Genomic DNA, 25398 nt, shown 5'->3' with positions numbered 1-25398 from the left:
AACACCCAAATAACAAGCTGTTGAGCAGGATCTGCGCGGCGCGGCCTCCCATTGGCTCCTCCCCTCGCGGGGCCCCCTCCCCGCCCGTGACGCTCGAGGGGGCGCTCTGCCCCGCCCTGATCGGGCGCCGCGCGTAGCTCCCGCCTTTCATTGGACTGCGGAAGGGCAGCTCTCCGCGACGCGATTGGGCGGCCGCTTTCCTCCGCCCCCGCCCGCACCCGACTTCTTCTTCTTCGTTTCCCCGCCCCTCCACCATCATCAAAGACTTTTCATTGGTCCAAACCGAGGAAGGGCGAAGCGCCGTTGGACGGCCGGGGGCTTAAAAAAGGAGTTAAGTCAAAGTTTCCACCCGCCCCGCCTCCCTGGGCTGAGAAGGGGAAGCGAGCGAGAGGCCTGCAGGGGCCGGATGTGAAGCGCCGCGAGGCGATTGGAGGAGGACTTGGCGGGGCAGGAATCTGAGGAGCGGGTGGGCGGGGCGAGGGAAAATGAGGAGGAGGAATGGCGAGGGATGATTGGCTGCCCGCGCCTGTCTCATGGAAACGGAAAGGTGGAGGGCGGGGCCAACAGAAGCTTGCGGAGGCGGCGAAGGGAAAGCCGAGTCCTAACGCGCATGCGTCCTCCGGCCGTCAGGGTTTCATTATTTTTTTCCTCCCCATCGCCTTCGCCCGGCGCCATTTTGTGCGCTCTTCAGTCACGTCTCGGTCCCATTTCGTTGAGAGGGCTGGAGGTGAAGGGGTGCTGAGGAGCGGCTCCGGCGGAGGCCTGAGGTAAACGAAGCCGAGGTAGGTGTGGGTGCGGTGAGGCCTTTTAATGTGTGTGGCGGGGGAGAATGCGACCTCCGTCCGTTGGCTTAAAAACAGCCGTATTTTGTGTGGAGAACGTCGAGGGGCGAGGAGGGCCGCGAACCCCGCGACCGTTAGCGCGGAAAACTGCCTCAACGGGCCGAGGTAAACGTTGCGTAGCGGGGCGGGGCTGCGGACCGGAAGCCGAGTGTGACGTCAGGAGTTGCGCAGCCGCCAATAAGTGGGCGGGGCTTCCTCTTCCGGGTTTCCCTCCTCGCTCTTCCTTTTGATAGACGAGGGGAGTGAAGTTTACCCCCGCGAGGATCTGGGACGCAGCATATTTTTTCCCCACCCTCGTATTTCTTGAAAGTGCTTAATGGCTGTACCTTCCTCGTGAAAAGGTCCTTGTCGTAGCCCTTCTATAACGCTTTCAATTTTTGTTGCTCCAGTAGCTACCTGCAAACGCCCGACCATCCCGCAGCGCCGCAGGAGCACTTTTTATGGAGAGGGATATGCATTTGTGGATCAGGGGCGCCGTCGTGAGATCTGCCCAGAGATCTGCACGTGGAGGCTGTCCATAAAGCAGCTGGGCCCTGCCCCATTGTTCTTAAACCCCCGCTGGCTGCTAGCTTACTCTCCACAATCCATGTATGTCTGCACCTTTCAACCTAGAATTGTACTTCTGTTGTCTGATGAAGAGGGGCTCTAGCCCACAAAAAGCTTCGGCTGTTGCCTTTCTTCAACTGTGCAGAATTAAAACATTTTTTATTAAAGACTAGCTTGACTTCCTCTGCAGGATTAATGTTGTGTATTAGCTTTAATAGCACTCTCCTAGTCATGTTTACTCATAAGTATGTGTGGTTAGCCCTGCAGCCGAAAAATTGTCCCAAGCAAAGGAATACTCTCAAGTCTAAATGCTGTACGCTTCTCTCTCCCTTCCCTCCCATACAGATAGATATATAGGTATCCATATCTCATACCTTCAGCATGCCATCTGTGAGCCACTGCTCAATGTGGATTAAGAGATGTTTGTTCTGCAAGGGGAGCAAGCTGTGCTTTCTTGTAGTGCAGACTTTTTGTGCCTGTGTTCTGTTTCTAGTAAATGCAAGTTGCTCAGACATCCTTGTTTTTTTAAATGATAAGTAGTTTCTGGTAGCCTGAAGTAAAGATCTGCAAAAGTCCTCCCACTTTGTCAAAAGGACCATTCTTTATAAACATGAAGAAGAGTTAGGAATTTTGTGCTCTCCATCAACTTGCCAAGTGATGAAAAGAAGGTAGCTTCATAAGAGTGCTTTTTTGTAATCAGTAGAGTGGAAACTTCTGCCATGATTATGAGTAGAGCTTTTTACTGAGGATTACAAGAGAATAAAATAAAATTTCACGAGGGCCTTGCAAATACTAACTCTTGTCTTAGGATTCTTAAATCACTTCAGCCCATCTTTTATGTGCTTGTACGCTTTGCACTCCAGATGTCCTCATGAATTCACTGGTTGTTCAGGATGGTAATTATGGAACTAGGGGCAGTGTTCAAAACTCCCATTGTTTTAGGCACATTTTGCGACAGAATTTCATAATCGCAAGCAGGTTCTGAGCTCTGGGCACAGTATTGTGCCTAAGATTTCAGATTAAAACTTTGTATTTCCAGCAGTTTGAACTCCATCTTGTACCCCCCTTTCAAGAAGCACTTGTTTGATATTTGCAGGGGGAAGTATGCCGGCACCTCCTTCACAGTATTTAAATTGTTTCAGTTAAGAAGGATTTGCATATATGCAAACAACAGAATTTTACACCAGTTTTCAAATCAACACAAAATTGAACGGTTGTGACATTTACAGAGCATGAGGTAGATATTCATCATGCTTTAGGCCGCATAGTCATCTTGTCATCTGTGACACACAAGTTGGAATGGGGTGGGGAGAGGATGTCCTTCCTCCTTTGTAATTTATCTTAATATTGCCACCTGTGGCTAACTTGCTAGGTTTTCCACATGTAGGTTGGATACAGAAAATACAGGACTGTTCATGAGAATTTTAAGCAGGGCTCCACAAATTATTGTTGGCCTTAGTAGTGAGCTATTTGTATTGGCCACTGGCTCCTCTCCTACACAGAATCCTCTGGCACACATGGAGAAGAGCTGGGTCAGCTTTTCACTTACCCTGGTCTTTCAATACACTAGGAAATAGCAAGAGAGATGCTTGCTATATCTTCTAAATGAGGTACTAAAAGAGGCAGGCTCCTTCTTTGTGTGTTGCAGAGAACTTGTAGAGGGAGAGAGAGTAGTCTCTCTTTCCAACTTGTTATGAAGAAAGAGCCCTCCCCTCGGGTTGCCTGCAAATCATGCAGTAATTTGAGAAATGAGGTACTGTATCTTGCTTTGTCCAGGACATCTAGGAATTGCCAGAAAGAGACCATTAGTAACTGCTGGTCACGCCTGACTGTATTTATGGATCCTTGCACTTAACTACCCAGGACAGTGGTTTTCAAACAGTAGGGCAGTCTCCCTTTAGCACGTGGAAAGAGAATTCAAAGTCAAAAAGAGATAGAACCTTAAGCCATGTAGAACCTTCCTCCCTAGCAGGCTAAGACATGATGGGCTGAACACCCCAGCATAAAATCTTCATTGATTCATACTGAGTTTAAGTGGATGAGTGAGCGCCCACCTAATTTGGCAGGAGCTTCTCCCCTTTTCTGAAACTGTTACCTTGTTGGAATAGTGTCCCACATGCAAAGACCTTTGCGTGCCATGAGCAGAGTGTTGGTTCTGATTTGACAAGGGGGATAATAGGACAGAATTGATTGAGAAGGGGGTGCCAAGCTCATACTGAGCTGGGGCCTATAATCTCTTGCACAAAATGCTGACACTTTATCTCTTATTCCAGCAGCAATTTCTTTCTTTGAAGCTTAACCCAATGAGGCATCAGAGGGACGTGTTCAGCATGGTGATGACAAATAAACTTGGAGCACCTTGCAAAGGACCCTGTGGTGCCAAAAGCCATGGGGTGGAGGATGCTGCTGCCGTTGTGAAGCTGGGCTATCTAACTCAAGAGGAAGATAATCCGCACGGAACATAGGATGAGTGGGACAGCTGAGCGAGGGCAGCTGCACTTCATATGTTGATGCCGGAGACAAGATGGCTGTAAACTACGTCTGAGACGGTGGGTCTTAACACTGGCTCTGAATAGTTGATCCCGACACACACAGTACAGTGTATATTTTGCATTGTAATTGCAGTTGGGAGAGGAAACACAGCTGCACTGTAGGTAGACCAAATACTCCAGCCATAGACGTTGCCTCCTAGTAGACTGCTATTATTAAAGTGATCCTGCTAGGGTGATGGGTGGGAAATGGGTCTGAACTTCAATACTTACAGAATATGAAAATAATAAAGACCAAACTATCACAAGATTGGGACGCGGGTGGTGCTGTGGGTTAAACCACAGAGCCTAGGACTTGCCAATCAGAAGGTTGGCGGTTCGAATCCCGGCGGGGTGAGCTCCTGTTGCTCGGTCCCTGCTCCTGCCAACCTAGCAGTTCGAAAGCACGTCAAAGTGCAAGTAGATAAATAGGTACTGCTCTGGCAGGAAGGTAAACGGCGTTTCCGTGCGCTGCTCTGGTTTGCCAGAAGCGGCTTAGTCATGCTGGCCACATAACCCGGAAGATGTACGCCAGCCAATAAAGCGAGATGAGCACCGCAACCCCAGAGTTGGTCACTACTGGACCTGATGGTCAGGGGTCCCTTTACCTTTTTTTATCACAAGATTATTCTGTGTCTTTGCAAAATAAACTTGGCCATGTACAGATACTGTGATGATGACTATTAACTATGTTTCACATAGCAAATTAGTACTTCATATCGTAGCTCGCATGCTTTCCTTTATGTGGTGAATGCTGTTTAATGTCTCTGTTGGGAGACTCAGTTCTTATGCTTTTGGTTTTGTTACGCATGAGCTGTTAAGCAATTAGGGCTTGACTTAGTGAGGTTATTTGTTCTCGCATGTATCTGAATAGGTCTTCATAAACCTGGGAACCAAGAAGGGAAGGAAATGGATGTAGCTGAATTTTTATTTTCCTCTTCTGTTTTGCCTTTTGTCCCAGTTCTTAAATGAAACAAGGTGTGAGTGTCTGATTTTATTTTAGGGAGGGGAAAGCTAGCTGGGTTGTACACTTCAAAGGAAGTAATTATCCTTAGAAGCTCAGATGTTCAACTTTGGCAGTTACCACTGTAGGTTTATTAGAAAGAAACCTTGGACATTGTACTAACTCACAGAGTTTGTGGTACAGAAAGTGGCTACAGATGAATACACAAATCCATGCTATTAACATATGTGTAAAGGTCTTTTTTTTTTAAAGAAACACAGTGAACACAATGGGAGGAATGAATGGCTTGGTTCACATGTTGGGTTGAATTTTTGTTTGATGTTATGTGAATGAGGCTTGAGCTTGTGTGCTGCCCCCTCCCCTTGCAGGCTTTGATTTCAACCTCCTTATGTCAAACCTTGATTTACTGTTACATTCAGGCCGGCAAACTAGTAGATGTGCTTTCCCTCGTATTCAAACCACAATGCCTGAGAGCCCAAGAATCTCTCACAATGCAAAAGCATTAACTGCTGTTGTGTTAGAGGTGAGCCAATTCAATGTGAATCCGCTCCCATGCTGCATTTCATCACAAGACTGCTTTTATTATCATAGATTGAAGGTAATATCAAGGAGTAGGCTACAGTTCTTGCTGCTTTGTGGCACAAAAATATATTGGGAAAGGCTGCTAAGACTTCATAGAGTAACACTTTTAATCTGCAAAACTTGGGTGTGTTCTAAGGTGAGAAGGAATCAGCTGAATACATTCTTGTTGCTTGCACACTCCACCATTGCCGCCTGCCTTTTTTTCTGCTGTCTGCTCACTGCTTTTCTTCTGCCCATAAGAACTACTAACAATGTTTCCAAAGAAAGGAAAAGCAGTTCAGCTTTATAGCAGCTGTTAAATATTTTTTGTCATGCCAGGCTCTCCATGGCTACTTGAGATGGAGATGAACACTGAATAGAGAATCCTGGAAAAGCTGTGGGTGTTCTTCCAGTTACTGATCTGGCTTAATTGGGCATTAACAGTTTTTAGAAACTTGCAAGTGTAATTTGATCAGATACCTGCTTTTAAAATGCATTTTAAAACTAATACATCATAAATAATTTACATGCTGCTGTGAATGTTTGGATTATGATAATGTCAAAGGTATAATACTTGTTCTAGCCTGAGCATTCCACCCCTGGGAAAACAATCTGTCTTGCAAACAGTGATTCAGGCACCTTCCTCCTGTTTTTCCCCAGGTTCTGGTCTCTCAATTGCTGCTGCCTCTCCAGAGCAGTATTCTAGCTCCATAAAGCCACAACTAGAAGAAAACTTTATATTACCAGTTGATGCCCTTTAATGCTGAAAGCAATTATGTGCACATTGATAATAGAATTGTAGAGAAGGGACCACGAGGATCATCTAGCCGAACCCTGTAAGGCAGGGATCTAAGATTAAGAGCCTCACACTCTACCGACTGAGCTATGAGGGTCTTGACTGGTAAATGACAGCAGTATAGAGAAGGAATAGGCACTGTCAGATGGAGCATTTTACTATAATTTATTGAACCAGGCAACTTAGAATACAGATATTGCCATTGTGCAGAAGTGTTGGAGCAGAGGGAATGCCTGGGGGGGGGGGGGAACAGCCAGGCTTTCTAGAAATGTAACTTCTTTTTGCTATTTGCCAGGTGCCTTTCAAGTTGCTTACCATCCTGTTCCAGAGAGCATTTGGAAATCAGTGCTTTGTTTAATCACCAAGCCATCTGGAAAGGTAAGACAGTTTCTCAACATTTGCTAGCTATGTAGTGTGAAGGTTTTTCCCTCCTCTTAATTTTCATGTTGCCTTTTGTGCTTTGTTGTGTCAGAATTGCATAATCATATATGGTGATAGTGAACTCATTCTCCAGGTGCTAATCCTTATGGAGCTAGTCCAGCGCACAAGTAAAATCCAATCATAGGCATCCCAGTGTGTTTTTCCTCCGTAAAGCTCTGCCTGTGTAGAATAAAGACACTTATTCTTCCATCTTCACCGCAAGTAGCAGCAAATGAAAATGCAGCTGGACTGATTTTCATTGCTGGTTTTTTGTTTTGTTTTTTGCTTGTTGGCTGAAACTGGTCTGCTCACCTGGCTTCCTGCTTTCATTGTTGGAGTCTAAGGAAGCAGTTTTCTATGTATGGTAATAAGCTTTAGCAATGTAGAACGGTCTTTGTAAGGAGGTCCCTGGATGCCTGTCAGTGGAATGGATAGCTAAGAGCCTGGTCAGGCAAAGTTGCTAATATTTTTCTGCTTAAATGAGAAACCAGGCATTTTGCACAGAAAAAGAATGAGATCTCAGAAGTAGCTCTGCATAGGGTGATTTAAGTTTGGTTGACATCCTTCTGGAGGGATGTGGCTGCTTAAACCCATGCTGCTTGGGAAACACTTAAAAATACCGCATTGTATAGCTTTGTCTACTGCCTTGGTTCAGGTGATTCCTTCCTACGCTCATAGCTATACAGGACAACCACCAATGGGGATTGGGGCGTGGGGCGTGGAAGGGCAGAGAAAAGTTATGTGAGCTGGTTCTGTTCACACAGCCCTTTGATCTGTATCTGTCTACTTGGGTATTAGTATGAAAAATATGCAATTTGCTAGTTTTCACCTCCCTGGATATAATTACAGTGGTGCCTCGCAAGACGAAAAGAATACGTTCTGTGATTCTCTTCGTCTAGCGGTTTTTTCGTCTTGCGAAGCAAGCCCATTGAAGGATTAGCGCTATTAGCGGCTTTTAGCGGCTTATCTGCTGATCGGATCAGCTGATAAGCAGCTTAGCGGCTTAGAAAAAGGGGGGGAAAGGAAAAAAAAAACCAGCAGGAACTCGCAAGACATTGTCGTCTTGCGAAGCAAGCCCATAGGAAATTCGTTTTGCGAAGCACCTCCAAAACAGAAAACTCTTTCGTCTAGCGAGTTTTCCGTCTTGCGAGGCATTCGTCCTGCAGGGCACCACTATACTATTTTAGGATGACAACTTGTTTCACTTTGATGTTACAAGTCAATATAGCCTTTATTCTTTTTAACTCATGTTAAGATTACAAATAGCAATGGTGTATTGCAGAAGCAAATGTTTACTTTTGGCTTCCACCCAAGCTCAGTAACTCTTTTCTGTATTTTCAGCTTATACATTCTATTATGTGCAAATAATTCCTTTAATTGTAAGGTGTTAGGAGATTTTTCTCTCTCTAAAGGTGACAGGTTTTTTATTTTGTCAGTTGGACACAGTATCTTCAAAACACTTGTGTGATTTGCCTCTTCCCCTTGGATGAGAACATATAGCTTTCCCCAGTATTTGTATATTTGTGTCATTTTAATCTTTTCCTTCAACAGAATTCTGACCGTGAACATACAGATCCCTGCAGAAAATTCTTCCCAAGGCACAGAACGGTGTGAGCTTGTGTGTGTGGCTGGAACCATGATGAAACATCAGCTATCTTGCTTGTGGGATTCAGTACATTTGTGCCGACTGCTTATAATCTGTTCCGAGTCATCTTCGTTAAGCAGAGAACTTTCATTGTATCCAAGCACTGACAGAATGTCTCAAGATGAACAGATACTTTAAACACTGATTTATGGAATAAAAGCCTCTTTTATTATTACATTTGGCATCTTTTGTTTACCTTACACTAGCTAGGAGCTTGGACAAACATGCTTTGTGGATATTTTAAGACTCTTTTCTAAGGGTTGTGTGTTTGGGTCCTAGTGTGAGCACCACAGCTTCTTCTGGTCTTGGTTGCGACCAAGGAGCCGTTTATGGATAAATGAGAGTAGCCATTGAAAGGAGACTAATTGTCTGCTGCCATGTAGAAGACCCCTGGCTCCCAATATAAAACCTGTGCATTGCATCTTAAGTCCTAATGAGAGTTCTGTCTTGCCTGTTTTACTCGCTGAAGGGCCACTATTGGTAATAGTTGCACCTCTTAGTTTAGGAGAATTAGGGCTCCTTTTTTTTAATGAGACCTTGGGTCTCCAGCTGTTTTTGGACTACAGTTCCCATCCCTGACCACTGGTCCTGCAAGCTAGGGATGATGGGAGTTGCAGTCCAAAACCAGTTGGGGACCAAAGTTTGGGAAATGCTGGCCTAGACCATCATTCACTGGCCCTGCTCAGCTTTTGCCTGTTTGGAAGGTATCACTGAATTGTGCTGATGCCGCTTATTGTCTGGCTGTGTGTAAATCTGAAGAATATAGTCTACTCTACAAAATTAAGAGTCCCATCTATTGCTGCAACTATTTTACTGCTGACCTCTACTACCGGCATGTGACTCCTGCACTTGAGTGAATGTGGGCTCTTGGGGTGAAGGTTCCCCATTCACAGAGGTAGGAGAAGCTTGCCCTACATTAGTAAAGAGGTTTCTCATACCTGCTGGATTGCACCTAGCAACTCCTCTCCTTTACAACATATTACGTACAAATTATCCTTAAGTGCTTTGTGCTGTGAATCACACAGTGCTGGTTTGCATGTGTTTGCTTCCTGCTTAGTCACACTAATTTATGACGTAAGCAGGGCTGTGGTTTGGGGATGCCATGACTGACATGAGAAAGTGGAAACATGGTCTTAAGTACAGCACTGTAAATACACTGAGAAACTTTTTTTTTAGGGAACAGGAAGTAGTAATGAGTCAAGTGACACTGCCACTGGTCATCTGAACTATCAATAAATATTGTGTGGTTCAGCATCTTCCCAGTAGGAAGCTGCAATCATTATTCTACCATAAATTCATAAGTAGAAGTATGATAACTCTTAATTTGTGAAAATATTTCCTTTCACCTTACTTTTTTATCAATAGATGTAGGAAAGTAGGCAAAAATATCCCACTACTGGCAGCTCTTTCAAAACTAGTGATCATTCAAGAATTTCAGTACTAAATTATTCAACACTAAACAGGATCATGTAAGAAATGCTCCAGTCCATGTACTGATTTGTGTAAATGGTGGCAGAAAGCTGCTGTGGGAGAGGGGAATGTTAAAATAATCCTGTTATTCACAGCGGCAGCTGAGTACACAAGTTGGCTCTGACTGTAGACAAAGTAAATGGAAGAACATGAGGAGATACTTAGCATCCCATGCTCCACTTATGGCCTCAAAGGCATGTGGCTGGCTGCTGGACCACCTGCATCTATGGTCAGTGTAAGCAACTGGCCAAGTATCTGAAATATTAATGAATGCCAAGATTGTCACAAAATAGTAAGCAAGCTTTTGTATTTTGTGCAGATGCTAATCAAAAGTAGGTAAGTGGGTGAAATGGTGGCTTAATGTGCTGACTATGGGCTGAAAACAACTTTCTGGACAGGAAATGCTAGGCTTCTCCCAAATTTGCCCTGGAGGGTTCTCGGGTAAAAAAATTATTTTTTTCATACAAGCATCCTTGTGTAAGCATTGCCATCTAAACAAGTGCAATAAATTGGAAAGTTAAGTAGCTTCTGAACAACAGCAATCTCATCTGAGCACAAAGTTCTGGTTTCTCTTAAGAATCCGGTGTGAAAATCTCACTGTAAAAATCATAGCATTTTCCAGCCACTGCAAAAATTAGTTGAAAGTGATCACCACACTAAAGCACAGCACTACACAAAATACTGCAACAATTTTCTTCTTTCAACTAGGGCTCAGGTTATGTTTTCACAACCACCACTCTGTTACATGAAGCCACAAATCAATATCCAACAGCATTAGTCAGATCCCTTCTATTCAAGCATGACCAAGCTTCAGGCTCACTATTTGCCCTCAAGCCATCCCACCGGCTGAATTGGAAGAGGAAAGATAAAGCTTGAGTGTGACATCTTACTATATAGCAAGTGTGGCTTTTCAGACAGATACATATTGTTCATGCTTTATACAAGCTTTTTACAAACTGTATGAGTACTTGCAATCTCACAGCAGCAGTAATCATATTTACTATAATCCAATCCAGACAACAGGAAAACTGGACTGCTAGGTAGGGAGGTTGAATAATAAACTTGTCCAGTTGTAGGATACAGCCGATGTTCTTTGTATGACCAGGAATCTGGGCTGCTACCTTTTGACAGGAGGGAGCAGGTTTTTTACCATTTCTTTAAGGCCTGGATTCAATAGGGCTGGGGAGTGTAGTTCTCTTAGTAGTGGGTGCAATCTAGCATGCTACATCAGGGTGCTCAATGTGATTTTAAACTTTTTTCCTTCAACAACATACTTTCTCCACACCACCACCCACGCAACAACCAATTTGCTTTTAGAAATTTCAAAAGGGTTTGCTATGTAGCACTGAGGAGGGAAAAGACAATTGTGGCATTTCAAGACAAACTGCAAGTCCTCATCAGCGCACTAAGTTTCTTTGGCTCCTAGCCAGGTATATCTTCCTACTTTCATTACGTTTCTCCATCAAGCCCTTGCTCTCATTGTACAGTTACCCTGTCCTAGCCTTCGAACAAATAATTGATACTCAAATATAAACAGTAATTGGAAAAATTTTTAGTGCAAGTTGGTCACTCAAAATAGTCTTCCAGCACATACATCATGGCAAATACATACACAGGCCTGTAGTACAGATTAAAACATTTGTTTTAAAGTAACAATGTGTTACATATTTTCATCATCTGATTCATCTTCTTCTTTCAGAGATTCCTGTAGAAATAAAAGAAAAAAGATCAGGCCCTACTGCTTCCGTGCTAACAGACCGTATCCCACATGTTATACATACACCAGGAATCTAGCTGTGCTCACAATTTGTGGAATTAAATAGCTGACATTTTATACCTACTTTACATAAAAGCACACAAATTCTACAGCAGCCTGCATCATCACTTCTCCACTTAAAGGTAACTGGTACTTTAAGATTTATGGACCAGATTATCTTTTGTAAACCAAAATTACTTAAGAGGAATTGGAAGAGATGTTTTCCTCCCAGGAATGTAAGCAGAAGGTCCCCATTTCAATCCCTGGCACCTCCAGTAGACTCCACCGTGGGAGCAGGGCCGGGGCGGGAGAGTGCAAGAGTCCTGTCTAGTCAAGTTGTGTGGGATCAATTCCAATCTGTTACCCCCGAGGATGTGGACAGGCTGCTTGGACGAGTGAAACCAACCACTTGTCTCCTTGATCCTTGCCCATCGTGGCTTATAAAAGCCGGGAAGGACTGGGCGATGGGCTTCGTGGGGTGGTGAATGCTTCCCTACGTGAGGGAGCCTTCCCAGACTCGCTGAAAGAGGTGGTTATTAAACCGCTTCTTAAAAAACCATCTTTAGATGCGGCCACAATAGCCAACTATCGCCCAGTCTCAAATCTTCCATTCTTGGGCAAGGTGATTGAGCGAGTGGTTGCTGAACAACTCCAGGCACGCCTGGAAGAAGCGGACCATTTGGATCCCTTCCAGTCGGGATTCAGGCCTCATCATGGGACTGAAACTGCCTTGGTCGCACTGGTTGATGATCTCCGGCGGGCTAGGGACAAAGGTGAGAGCTGTTTCCTAGTTCTGCTGGATCTCTCAGCGGCGTTTGATACCATCGACCATAACATCCTTCTGGACCGTCTTGAGGGGCTGGGAGCTGGGGGCACTGTTATACAGTGGTTCCGCTCCTTCCTCCTGGGCCGTGTTCAGAAAGTGGTGGTGGGGGATGAGTGCTCAGACCCCTGGGCCCTCACTTGTGGGGTGCCTCAGGGTTCTGTCCTCTCCCCCATGCTTTTCAACATCTACATGAAGCCGCTGGGAGAGATCATCAGGGGATTTGGGCTGGGTGTTCATCAGTATGCGGATGATACCCAGCTCTACCTCCCTTTCAAATCAGAACCAGTGAAGGCAGTGAAGGTCCTGTGTGAGTGCCTGGAGGCGGTTGGAGGTTGGATGGCGGCTAACAGATTGGGGTTGAATCCTGACAAGACAGAAGTACTGTTTCTGGGGGACAGGAGGCGGGCAGGTGTGGAGGATTCCCTGGTCCTGAATGGGGTAACTGTGCCCCTGAAGGACCAGGTGCGCAGCCTGGGAGTCATTTTGGACTCACAGCTGTCCATGGAGGCACAGGTCAAATCTGTATCCAGGGCAGCTGTTTACCAGCTCCATCTGGTACGCAGGCTGAGACCCTATCTGCCTGCGGACTGCCTCGCCAGAGTAGTGCATGCTCTGGTTATCTCCCGCTTGGATTACTGCAATGCGCTCTACGTGGGGCTACCTTTGAAGGTGACCCGGAAACTACAACTAATCCAGAACGCGGCAGCTAGACTGGTGACTGGGAGCGGCCGCAGAGACCACATAACACCGGTCTTGAAAGACCTACATTGGCTCCCAGTACGTTTCCGAGCACAATTCAAAGTGTTGGTGCTGACCTTTAAAGCCCTAAATGGCCTTGGTCCAGTATATCTGAAGGAGCGTCTCCACCCCCATCGTTCTGCCCAGACGCTGAGGTCCAGCACCGAGGGCCTTCTGGCGGTTCCCTCACTGCGAGAAGCCAAGTTACAGGGAACCAGGCAGAGGGCCTTCTCAGTAGTGGGGCCCGCCCTGTGGAACGCCCTCCCACCAGATGTCAAAGAGAACAACAACTACCAGGCTTTTAGAAGACATCTGAAGGCAGCCCTGTTTCGGGAAGCTTTTAATGTTTGATGTATTATAGTATTTTAATATTCTTTTGGAAGCCGCCCAGAGTGGCTGGGGAAGCCCAGCCAGATGGGCGGGGTATAAATAATTAATTATTATTATTATTATTATTATTATTATTATTATTATTCCCCGCCTGAAAACTGGACAGCTACTGCCAGCTGGAATAGACTACTGAGCAAGATGTACCAATGTATGATGTCTAATGCAGCTTCCTATGTACAACAGACAGTGAAGTTCTAGCACTTACCTTAGCGTATTTCTCTGCTTCTTCCTTAATGTCTTTTGGGACAATTTCATGTTTTCCCTTGGTTACTATGAATTAAAGAGAAAATTTTTATTTTTTTAGAATGCAAACCTATCTTCTAAGTTTGAAGCAAAGGCAACGTCATATACAAATGTGCCACAAACTCATTTTGTGGTACTGTTTTCTGAAAAACAGTATGGGCTATAGTCATACAGTAGACAGACTTAAGTCACAGCTTCTGATTTCAATGGATCTACTCCTGAGCAGACTTGTTGTATACAGCCATGGTATTTAGAGTATGTACCCCCCCCCATACAAGGGCACATGTCTTCAATTTTAAGTCAAGGGTGGGGAACCAGAGAGCTGAAAGATGTTGCTGGCCTCCAACAACCCCTGCCAATAGTCAGGGATGATGTGAGTTGGAGGCTGGCAGCATCTGGAGGGACACAGGTTCTTTGTTTTAGATATGCTGTTAATTAAGGATAAATCACAGCAAGTTACAAAATTAACTATTTTCATAAAGCAGCAAACAGTAATGAAGGAAGAGAAGATTTGAACGATACATTACTTTCTCCAACCCAACTGAGTTCAAGTTCAAAAGCTTTGTCTTTTACTTCATCATGGACTATGTAGATTCTAGAAAAAATAAACACAGAAAAAGTAGTTATTCCAAGTATCTATCAAGAAGTATAGTAGGAACCCACTTACAGCTTTGGGACAGGAGGAGCAAAATAGTAAACAGTTTTTACATACATTCAGAAGAGAGCATATACTCAGAAACATGCACGTCACAATTTCAGGACTCCTAAAAATCACATGAAAACTCTGGCTCCTCTGTTACTTACTGGAGATAAAATGCTTCTAAAAGGGTCCTCTTTTAAAATTATTTGGCATGATTTAATTTGATGTTAGTGTGTAAAGAAAGCTGTACACAATTGCCTCTTCATACCTCCCTTTGCACAAGCTGTAAAATAAGCCAGGATTCAGCACCTGAAACATAGCTTCCCATGGCTTGTAAACAAGTCAGGATTAGATGGGAGCTTTCAGCAAGGGAGGAGTGAAGCAATAAGCCAGGATTTTTGGTTTAGCATTACATGTGAAATCAATCACCTATCAAAAGTTGAATCCACCCTCCAAATAGAAAGTTCACTCAAAATTTCAACATCTAAATAATTCATCCCTTAGCTATGTAGACTTTCACACAAAAATATGAAATTATGAGTATGAAATGCATAGCTTTAAAGTAGTTTGAAATCAAATAGGGTCATAATATGGATGTAAACAGAAAGTCCATTTTATCTGAACTGCTAGATCCCAGCCCATCATCCAAAGACAATTCAATGTAAGAACTGCCCCAGTGAATCAACCCAAACCAACATTGTAAGAAACTTACATTTTTGCAACTTCTTTAACAACATCACGGCAAGTCATATCTTTCATCTGTGGATATACAAATACAGTGAGCATTTTAATCACATACTATTGTGTTTACTGTGTTCTCAAATAAAGCTCACAAACCCAATGCACCATAGTTAAGTGTGAAATAAATTCTGTCTAGATTCTCAGGAAGCTCATTTCTGCACCAATCTAATTCCTGAAGAACCAAGATTATATCTACACACATCCTTGTTATTCACAAAGCTCTTGGAAGGTCAAGTTTGAACTGGTGACAACAGTCCAGTATTTTACTGAGAAGGCAACACTTCTAGATACCTGGATTAATAAACCCAGAAAATTCCTGCCCTGTGGAAAAAATGTTTCAGAGACACCTGGGATGTTTGCTTAGAAGCCAAGTCACAAGGCAATGCCTTACCTGGAGCTTTTCAATCTCTGTCTTTGCAGCTTGTCTTGCTTTTCCAATGGCACATCCCCAATAACCCTGTAAATGCAACAGGAACAACTTTAAACCAAACAATATCTGTAATTATTGCAAACGTTTTACACAGTGTTGTAATGTCACAAACAAATGCATGCATGTGCCTTATCAAACAGAAGTGCAGTCCTAACCTTAATTCAGACGAAGTTCATACTGTGTCAGTCCCATTCCAGAGACCTGCACAAGTATACTGGAGATCTGGTGATCTTCTGGACTAGGGATCAGTAAGCAGCCCAAAACCAACTGCCAGCTGCTCCCCGCTGCCCCAATCACTTTAAGCTAAAGGACTTCAGTGGATAAGCAAGAGTCTCACAACTGCCTATCTACTAACTGTTCCCCACCTATGAAGATTTAACTCACGTATGAAACGCCTGATGGGTCTATCATGTATAGCTGAGCACCTTCATCATCACCATCATAGGAACCCAACATGAAGCTGAAAATGTAAAAGATGTTGTTGAAGAGGAACTGCCAGACAGAGAATAAATGACAAAAGGTCTGCAATCCTACAAACACTTAACAGAAAGTATCACTGAGCTCAATGAAGCCTACTTCCAAGTAAGCAATTTGGGAAAGTTTCACTGAAATCAGCTGCACAAGCCACAGCCCATGACTAACATAGAGAAGTTTCTATTGGGATGGGAAACTTTTGTTTCCCTATTTTTTGCCGCCCTATTTTGTAATGTACCATTGGGTTCATATTTAACTACTATAACTTGCCTACCATAGGCATCACCTTGCCAAATGGTAAATATAGTTCTGCCACACTTCTCTTCACTCAGATAACACTTACTGGAAAAGCTCTGTTCGTGGTGGAACAGCACAAATAAATATCTTCCCAAATTATTACATGTGGACTATGTCAAGCTGAGAATGGTTGCCTAAGAACGTGGGATGTTCTTAACGTATGTTTTGCTGACCCATGGATACTTGTTAAGATTCCCAATATTTTTTTAGCTTCTAGCATACCCATAATTTTAATAGAAAGGTTAAGATGTCCAATATTTGTTATTCCAAATCAGAAATTATAAGGGCAACCCTTTTTATTATGCTGATTTAAATAAGGTATGCATATATTTCTAGGTCACATACTGAGGAGAGAATAGGATTTAACCTATTCTTACTAGTGAACTGTGGGTATATTGGGTTGGACTTGGATCCAGAATTGCATGGAGTGGAACTCTGCTAACTGGATGCTCCCTTGGGCAGAGGAAAGACAGGCATTTCCTGAAAATTCCTCTCACCATGCAGTCCCTCGCTGCCTCCAAAAGTCTGCTCTGGAAGGTTGGCAAGCCCTCAAAAATAATGTGAGAGAAGAAACTGGGCAGAACTCATTTTTAAAGCCTTTAAAAAAACCCCACTCTTCAGCCAAGAGACTTTCAGAGATGCTTCAAAAGAGGAGCAGTTTCAGTTGGATCCAATACACACAAACAGAAAGAGTGGAACAGCAGGTCTGGATCCAAGCCATTGAATATTCTTAGTAATGCTGATAGGAAAGAATTTGGATAAAACACACCGCGACACATTTTGAATATAATCCAACAGAACCCAGAGGACGCACCTTTTTGAAAGCAGAACTTAATTATTTCCCCTTGAGGAAGGACTCTGTCAAAACATGCCTGGCTAAACTCTCCATCTAGCACCAGGTTGTGTTTTTCCTGCCTCCCTCCTTGCCCCTCCCCTTTTGGCTGATGCCTTCCTTTTCTTTTTCACTCTTAAGCAGTCTTGGTGGATTTTTTAAGAGGTTGTGTTAAGGAAGCAATCCAGATTTCCAAGTTCAAGCAGCAAGAGTGCATTCCTTAGATCTGGAGATCTTGCCTTCTGAAACTTGCAAGAATCCAGCAGAGCATCTTCACTTGATTGTGCATTTAGCGCTCAGAGATAAAGGCTTTTAAATTGTGTTTTACAAATGTATTTTTCTCATATACAAACACACATTTTAAGTTACTATTTGGTCTGAACTCTGGTTGGCAAGTGTGTTGTGAATTGCAGTATAAATGAATAAAAGCTCTTACCTGCAACCAAAAGGTCTGACAGCACTGTACAGAGTATAGGCATGTACATACATAGCCACTCTGTCTGCAAGATGCTGTTGGGGAGGAGGAAAGAAAGAAGAATGGTAAGAGCACTGAAAATATTTTTAAATAAGTTTCCTGCAAAGCATCTGAAGCATGCTGTGCTTTTCATAAGTTGCATACGGATAGAAGCAAAAAGAAGCAAAGCTCCTTACTTTCAATGGAATATTATAACCATAGTTGGATCTGAAGTTAGAAGCTTCTTCCCTTGCTATGTCAGCCAAAGAACGGGCATCAGCCAGGAGTCCTGCGACTGCCTGAAATAAACATCAGCCATCTTACAACAAAAATCAAAACAGAAATTTGAGTCAACATACCACACTCCCTGTGTATCTCTCTGGCATTATCCTTTACAACGGACACATGATTGCCAGGCACATGTTTCCAGAACTGGTCAAACTAGCATTTCCACCCTTGCAAGTTGACGCCTCCAGCTTTCCTTCCTGGTTACAAGCTGTAAGTTACCAGTGGCTTATCCAAGAGGCCATTTGACAAGGGGGATAAGCCTCAGCACATGCTAAATGGCAATGAATGCTCTAAGATACTGAGGACCAACTCACCATTCCAACATGTCGATCGACATTAAAGAGGCGTTTGTTGGATCCTTCTTCGTACAGTTTGGACAGAACTAATTTTTCGACTCCAAAGACTACACCATCTTTACACCGTATCCCAATTGCTGTACTGGAAAAAAAGTTACGATACAGTAATCAGTTAAAAGTATTTCTTGCTAGGAATTTCAGTCGCATTTTCAATCAGAAGGTGCTCAAGGAAAAACAGGTTAACAGTTCTTTAAAAAGCATCAATAAAAACCAACCTAATTAATTTAAAAAACAAACAACATGACTAAACTATAATAAACAGTATCTGCAACTGATGAAAACTAGGGCAGTTCAGGAAAGGGCTGCACACGACACTTATAAGAGAACCACAACGTGTATTATATGGCTTTGGAACTAAAATATTACGGTTTTAATATTTATTCAAATTTTCATCTTTTTAGGACAGTACTGGATCAAGATAAAAAGCTACTACTATGAAATACAGTCGAGAAAACATACACATGTACTGTGGGAGAAATTCAACATCAAGCTAAGGCAATTGTTCTGTTAGGTCACACACGTTGACTTTCCAGTCAGAACACCCAACCCTCTCATTAACCCCCCTCACTGTTCTGGGGGGTCCAACAACTCCCACAGAGCTAATAGGGTGGGGGCACAAGCAGAGGAAAGAGGGAAGTCCTGGTTAAACAAGTTGAAGTCCTGGAGCAGGGCTTCCACTGATGGGACACATTACTTGAATCCTATCCATTTTGACAGAACTTCAACTTAGTACTGTATAGCACTAACATTTTGAACCGCCAATGCAGCATGTGTTAGCTTGCCTACTATGTGCAACCTCACTGCACTGTTTTAAAAAAGCTTTCTCCTTATGGCATGAAAATATAGCCTGAATGAAACAATACATTTCACAGACACCGATTTCCTAAGAAAATCATATGTGTATACACTGACTTCAGCAATATCCAAACTTTTTAAAGCTAAAGTTTTACACCACCATGCAACTTTTAAAAAAATCATCGAACCAAATGAATTTGATAGCTGTCAGCTGCAGTCCTAGACACACTTCCATGTGAGTAAGTATCTCTGAGGAAACATGCACAGACTGGGCTTTAGATGAAAGTAGGTTCGACTGAAATTAGTTTGACTAGCTGCTATCACATCATGTATCTGCCAAGGTGGAACAATGAAAAAGCAGCAATCCTGTTCCCACAGAGGTTCAGAGCAAAACATTGGTTGATTGTAATGAAAACAGAGGCTTCACACTGTGACTTACCTCTGAGTAAAAATGCATAATGGCAGGCTGTAAGGCTAAAACCCAACTTCACTTCCAAATGGGACTTAATCCCATGTAAGCAAGGTACAAGAATGATTTCACAGAATTCAAGAGGTCAGAACACATACAAATAAAAGCAGATAAAGATAGGTAAAAAACCACTGGATGGTGTAGTCCAGTTAAAGGCGACTATGGGGGACACAGGTGGCGCTGTGGTCGAAACCACTGAGCCTCTTGGGCAAATAAAAGGACCTGCAGTTCTGTGGAGAAACCCATACTTTGCATGCAGAACCAGGTAGCAGTATGTAATAGAAAATATCTTTGACTGACGCTATACAACCAGGTGTGGGGAAGTGTACATGGCTAGTGGGCTGGATCCTTCATTACTGCACGCCCCGTAGATCAACTTTGACCTATCAATCACATGTCAGAGTAATGTCACGATGACAACTTCAGAGGCGCTCAGTGTAATTGCCAATCAGCTGCTGCAGCAAGCCCTTCTGAAGTTCATTTGTGGGTGCAGTTAAGGTTCAAAATGTGTTGCGAACAAAGCAGGGCTTGCACAAATAGCACTCATTTTCAGCCAATTATTGCCTTGGATCTGTGTTCTTACCTGCTTATACCCATCATACATGATAGCAGAGGGTCACTATTTGTGGAAGATTGTCTCAGGGACCACATGCCAGGCCTTATTAGGCCTGTGAACTGGAAACTTCCCAACCCACTAAAGAGAATTCACTGCCAGTCAAAAGAGGCTATACTGGGGTATATTGTCTAGCGGTATGGCAAGCAATTTCATTTGTAAATTCTACTGTTTAGTCGCTGCAAAAGTGTTCTTTTTAACATTAAATTGTATATCAGGGTTTTGGTCATTTTAAAAAGGGTTAAATAAATAAATAAATAAATAAAAAACATTTCTTACTCTTACCTGCTGTTCTCCACAGCTTTCATAGCATATTCTACTTGAAACACTCTGCCATCTGGAGAAAATGTAGATGCCGACAAGTCATACTGCAAAAGAGAAGCACACATTTGTAGCTTTTTTTCAAAGAACAGCAAGAGGCAGTGGAACTGGGATTCCTTAGTCAATTTCACTGCGTACCCCGCTGTATAAATAAGGTGTGTTGCTCTCCTACTATAAAAACAATCTCTAAATTTGCACATTTCTCAAACTATGAATATTTGTTTTATTTAATTTAAACAACATATATACCGCTTAACTACGATAGACTACAAAATAAAAATCAGTTAAAACTATGTATTTTATGGTTTACACATGAAACAAATGCAATAATGGAAGAAATCATTCTGCCCAGTAATTGAAAATCTGGGGGCAATGGCCTATAGAAAGCCAACTTCTAATTCCAAGCACATTTACTGAGCACTGAGTCCCACACAGTTCAAAATTAGGGTTGCAGCCTTAGAGAACTAAGCTCCTATGTAGCTAATAATTGCTGGGTCTGGCCATCAGTTTAACATTTGTAGGCTCTCTTATATGGAAAGAGAAAGAAAAAGATGTTTGAAATATATGCATACTGAACCAAATAAATATTCATGTTTGACATAAAAATAGAACGCATGTTTTGTGTAATTATTTTTTTGTTGTCACTCTCACATAAATTAAGAGCAAACAATAATTATTAAGTGCACATACCGTGCAATATTTTCTGAAATTGCAAAGCGCTCTCTCTCTATATATATATACGAACATACCCTTAGAAATGGAACAATATACGATTCAAGCAATTCATTACATACTTTTTATATTTAGGAAATATCTGAAAATGCCAATTCAAAAAAATGATTTAAGTTGTGTCTTCTCATGTTCTCATTTATAAACTACGTTGATTTTATTAAAACAATCCACACTGTACTATAAACCAACAGCCTTCCAGAACAGACAGGGAAGACCAAAAAGCTGTTCCACAGTAACATCTAGTCACACTGGACAGTTTGCATCACCTCATGCTTCAAGAACCCCTTCACCACAAAAGTAAGTTTCTGAAGCAAAGTGAAGGTAGGAAAACTTGCAGTGCAATAACACAAGTCTGCATCTGACATTACAGGGAAGAAAAACAGGCAGTATGGGGCTGCTGTTTTCTGCTGCAGCCCAAGTAACATGAAGGCCTAATTTCAGTCTTAGAGAATTACAGAGGCAATGACTTCAGTTGTCATCTTAGACACTTCACAGTATAGTACAGAAATCAGGCATTTGTTTGGAGCGTGTTTATTCCTCCTTTGTTTGAGACCTATCAATTATTGGGTGACAAAATAAATATATTGTCTGTTCACCTGTCTTCTGCAAGCATGATAACAGACCACCAACGTTTTACCAACTATAGCCTATGCTATAGTTTATGCCACAATGCATACGAACACAGGGTTTTTAGGTGAGTAAGGCTGCCTCCTGGGTTTTGGTATTTGGAAATAAATGCATTTTGTTTTAATTAATTATATTTATAATATGCATGTATTGTTGCCTTTGTGAGCTCCATTCTCTTTTTCTTCTGTGGAGCTAATTTGGTTCTTGGTACCAGGTGTAGAAACTTCATAGTGACTTGGACGAGTCAACAGCTACCTCTCCTGGCCAACCAAGAACTGCAGTGACTTTCTTCCATTTCAACTTTTCATCTTATATGACCATTTCACACATTATACAATGGAATATCCAGGTCATTATTTCAGGTGTTGGGTGTTGTCAGGGGTTCAGGAGCAGAGGCGAGGGCAAGGGAGGAAACAGAGAGCGAGGGGGAGGAGGCAGAAGAAAAGATGAGTGATGACGATGACCCGAGATCTCCGAGTCTTTCCAGTGAATCAGAAGATTCACAGAAAGGAGCACCAGTGGCCAGAGCAAGGGGGGAGCCTAGGGGGACACCCCAGGAAGAAGGGTCCAGAGGGGGCTCAGAGGGGAGCAGTTGGAGATCGGGACCAGCGTCACCAACAGAGAGCAGGGGAGAAGAAGGGCGCCAGGTATCAAGCGCTGGCAGCTCGCAACAGGAGGGAGGGCATGAGTCAGGAGTGGCCACACCTCCATCGGAGAGCGAAGAAACAGTCAGGAGGAAAGTGGAAGGTTGGGCGCGCGCGCCAAGTTCAAATGCACAGGAAGGTGGCGCAGTAAGCAGCCCGGAAAGGGAGCCAGGTCCTAAAGCCCGGCGCAAGGAGACAGGAGGGTCCGGGGGGTCCGCGTCAGAAGAATCCCGGAAGGAAGAGACCACGGGGGGCAGAGGGACCCAGAGAAGAACGGTCAGGCGAAAGAGGTGGAATAAGGCTAGGTTAGTAAGCTGGTGCACAGGGGGCGGAGACTCAGACGGAGCTTCGCCAGTCTAACCCATAAGACGTAGAGCTGCACGCAGCAGCTTGAGAATGGAAACTGTAACTCAATAAAGACTTTTATAAAGTGAACGCTGGCTAGCGTGATCCTCTGTGAGCTAGGATCTGGAAGCAGCTCTGACAGGTGTGGATGTTAATTCATATATTTTTTTTTTCTTAAGTCCATAGGCCCAGCCTAAAAGCTAATGTACAAGCTTCTCAGAAAGGATTGCAGTGCTAAACATTGAAGTTTGCAGAAGTAGACAATGTCTGTTCTAATGAAAGCTTGCTTAAAGTTTGAGACAGTGGCAGAGTTTGCACATCACACCATAACATAGATTGGTCCTCATGACTTTATAGCTCAATGGGGTGGGGAGGCCAAACAAATCTTAGTGCCAGAGCGCACAAAAACACAATTTACCTTCCCACTGCAGCAGTACATATTAATCTACTTGCACAGGTATGCTTTCAAACTGCTAGGTTGGCATGAGCTGGGGCAGAGCGAAGGAGCTCACTAAGAAGCTCAGTGGTTTAAACCACAGCGCCACCCACTCCCTCCAAACAACCCATGTGTAGACCACCCCACAGTTTGGTACGTTTCCACCCACTTCAAGAAAGCCAGATCCTTAATGATCCTTTAACATTATATAAAATACATAAATATACTTAATAGGTTAGCCATCTACTTTCCTATTCTTAAAACTATTCCAGGTAAGGGTTGTCAGCACTGATCAGCACCAAAGGCAACCCCTGCTTTTGGCCAGGATAATAGACTGCACTCCAGGACCCTTGATTTGGAACTCTTCCAATGTGACCAGGTGTTATAGCTGAAGTTGCCATTTGCAACCTGCATTTTCTGCAGGGATCAGGTTGTACTTTGAGGTGCCCAATCGGAACTTAAAAGGCACCTGGCTTGCCAGGAAACAATCAAATGGGCACTTTAAGGCTCCTGGTTGGTGTCAGACAAACGCCCCCTCCCTGTTGAACTTCCCAAATACTTAAATTAAAAATAATAATAATCCAGGGCAGGGAAGTTTTACCTGACTTCTGATTTTTATGTTCATTGAGGGTTTTTTTTGGTACACCATTTAGAGACATTTGTGATTAAGCAGTTTATAAATTGCTGATGACAATAGTAATTTTAATTACTCCACACAAGGTCTCGTGTATACAAGTTTGATTATATTTCTACGCCTCTTTCTGAAGACATGAATCCCAAAGCGGCTTACAAACAAGCCGCAACAACATAACAAAACATCACAAGCACAGCATAAATCATGAAATAATAAATGAAACATCAATAAAACAATCACAAATTATAAAACACTTAGCAAAGCAGCAACTAAGAAATAGGCTAAACATCACAATTATAGTGTTAAGCCCTATTATATAAACATTTATAATCCATAAAACAATATGACATTGTGTATGGAGCAGGTTGCAGGGACGCGGGTGGTGCTGTGGGTAAAGCCGCAGTGCCTAGGACTTGCCGATCGTATGGTCGGCGGTTCGAATCCCCGCGATGGGATGAGCTCCCATCGTTCGGTCCCTGCTCCTGCCAACCTAGCAGTTCGAAAGCACATCAAAGTGTAAGTAGATAAACAGGTACCGCTCCAGCGGGAAGGTAAACGGCGTTTCCATGCGCTGCTCTGGTTCGCCTGCTGGCCACATGACCCGGAAGCTGTACGCCGGCTCCCTCAGCCAATAAAGTCAAATGAGTGCTGCAACCCCAGTGTCATCCGCAACTGCACCTAATGGTCAGGGGTCCCTTTACCTTGGCAAACTAAGACCTGGGGGCTGGATGCAGCCCAATCGTCTTCTCAATCCGGCCTGTGCACGGTCCAGGAATCAGTGTGCTGTTACTTGAGTAGAATGTGTGCTTTTATTTAAAATGCATCTCTGGGTTATTTGTGGGGCACCGGAATTCTTTCATATTTCCCCCCCAAAAAATATAGTCTGCCCCCCCAAGGTCTGAGGGACAGTGGACCGGCCTCCTGCTGAAAAAGTTTTCTGACCCTTGATTTAAAGGATCTTTTAATCACGTTCCACGTCTCCCCTCCTCTCCCAGCTTCTCCCCAAAAGGCCTTTTGCTTTCGGTTTCCCCAAGTGACTCAGCAGCAGTAGCACACTCCTCCCCCCCCACCCCGCGCGTGTCTGTGACGTCACACGCCTCTCCTCGCAGACCCCCTTCCGCGACAGAGTCCTCTGAGGGGAAAGAAGGCCGCCCTTTCTTCCTGCCTCGCCCGCATTCCGAGCCCCCCTTTCCCCTCAGGGGCTTCGCCCAGAGACAGCGCTGCCCCGCCGCCGCCGCTTCCCTTTCTCCTCAGGGGCCACTCACCCCGGTGCCGATGGAACTCATGGCGGCGGAGAGCTGAAAGCCGAAACAACCGTTCCCTCCGCCTCCTCACCAGCCGGCCTGCTTGCCTTTCCCCTTCGCCTCCCCAGACCCCCTCAGGCAGCCACCCGCTCGCGCTTCTCACGCACCGCTCAACAACGCGCCCGCCCATTGGACGGGCACTCCGCGCTCCTGGCCAACGGCCTTTCGCGCTGGTGTTTTGCGGCTGGAGGGCGGAGCCACGAACGCCTTGCGTGCGCGCTCGTGTAGAGACCGCCGAGTC

General features: G+C 43.8%; 1 protein-coding gene and 1 long non-coding RNA gene across 4 annotated transcripts; one reads left to right on the top strand and one right to left on the bottom strand.

Annotated features, from left to right (window-relative positions):
* The first annotated feature begins 501 nt into the window (after positions 1-501).
* On the top strand, positions 502-8477 carry LOC308587402. 3 transcript variants are annotated; one of them, XR_014008347.1, is made up of 5 exons: positions 502-782; positions 1232-1430; positions 3662-3937; positions 6533-6615; positions 8209-8477. It is a non-coding gene; the product is annotated as an uncharacterized lncRNA (long non-coding RNA). The 3 variants fall into 3 exon arrangements; XR_014008348.1 differs by lacking the exon at positions 1232-1430 and having other exon boundaries at positions 530-782; positions 3665-3937; XR_014008349.1 differs by lacking the exon at positions 1232-1430 and having other exon boundaries at positions 534-782.
* A 2825-nt stretch (positions 8478-11302) lies between these two features.
* Positions 11303-25278, bottom strand: PSMA3 (proteasome 20S subunit alpha 3). The gene is made up of 11 exons (XM_081194482.1): positions 25119-25278; positions 20400-20482; positions 18196-18319; positions 17791-17892; positions 17576-17649; positions 15921-15996; positions 15498-15563; positions 15078-15124; positions 14253-14320; positions 13688-13752; positions 11303-11477 (listed from the first exon to the last, which is right to left on the bottom strand). Exons 1-11 carry the CDS (start codon positions 25137-25139, stop codon positions 11433-11435), a joined length of 771 nt encoding a protein of 256 aa, XP_081050608.1. The 5' UTR covers positions 25140-25278; the 3' UTR covers positions 11303-11432.
* Between the last annotated feature and the right edge of the window lie 120 nt (positions 25279-25398).

This window comes from Podarcis bocagei, assembly GCF_964188305.1.
Source record: "Podarcis bocagei genome assembly, chromosome: 1".
Lineage (NCBI taxonomy): Eukaryota > Metazoa > Chordata > Lepidosauria > Squamata > Lacertidae > Podarcis > Podarcis bocagei.
Note: the sequence above shows the minus strand (reverse complement) of the source record. Positions and strands in the feature narration are given on the sequence as shown.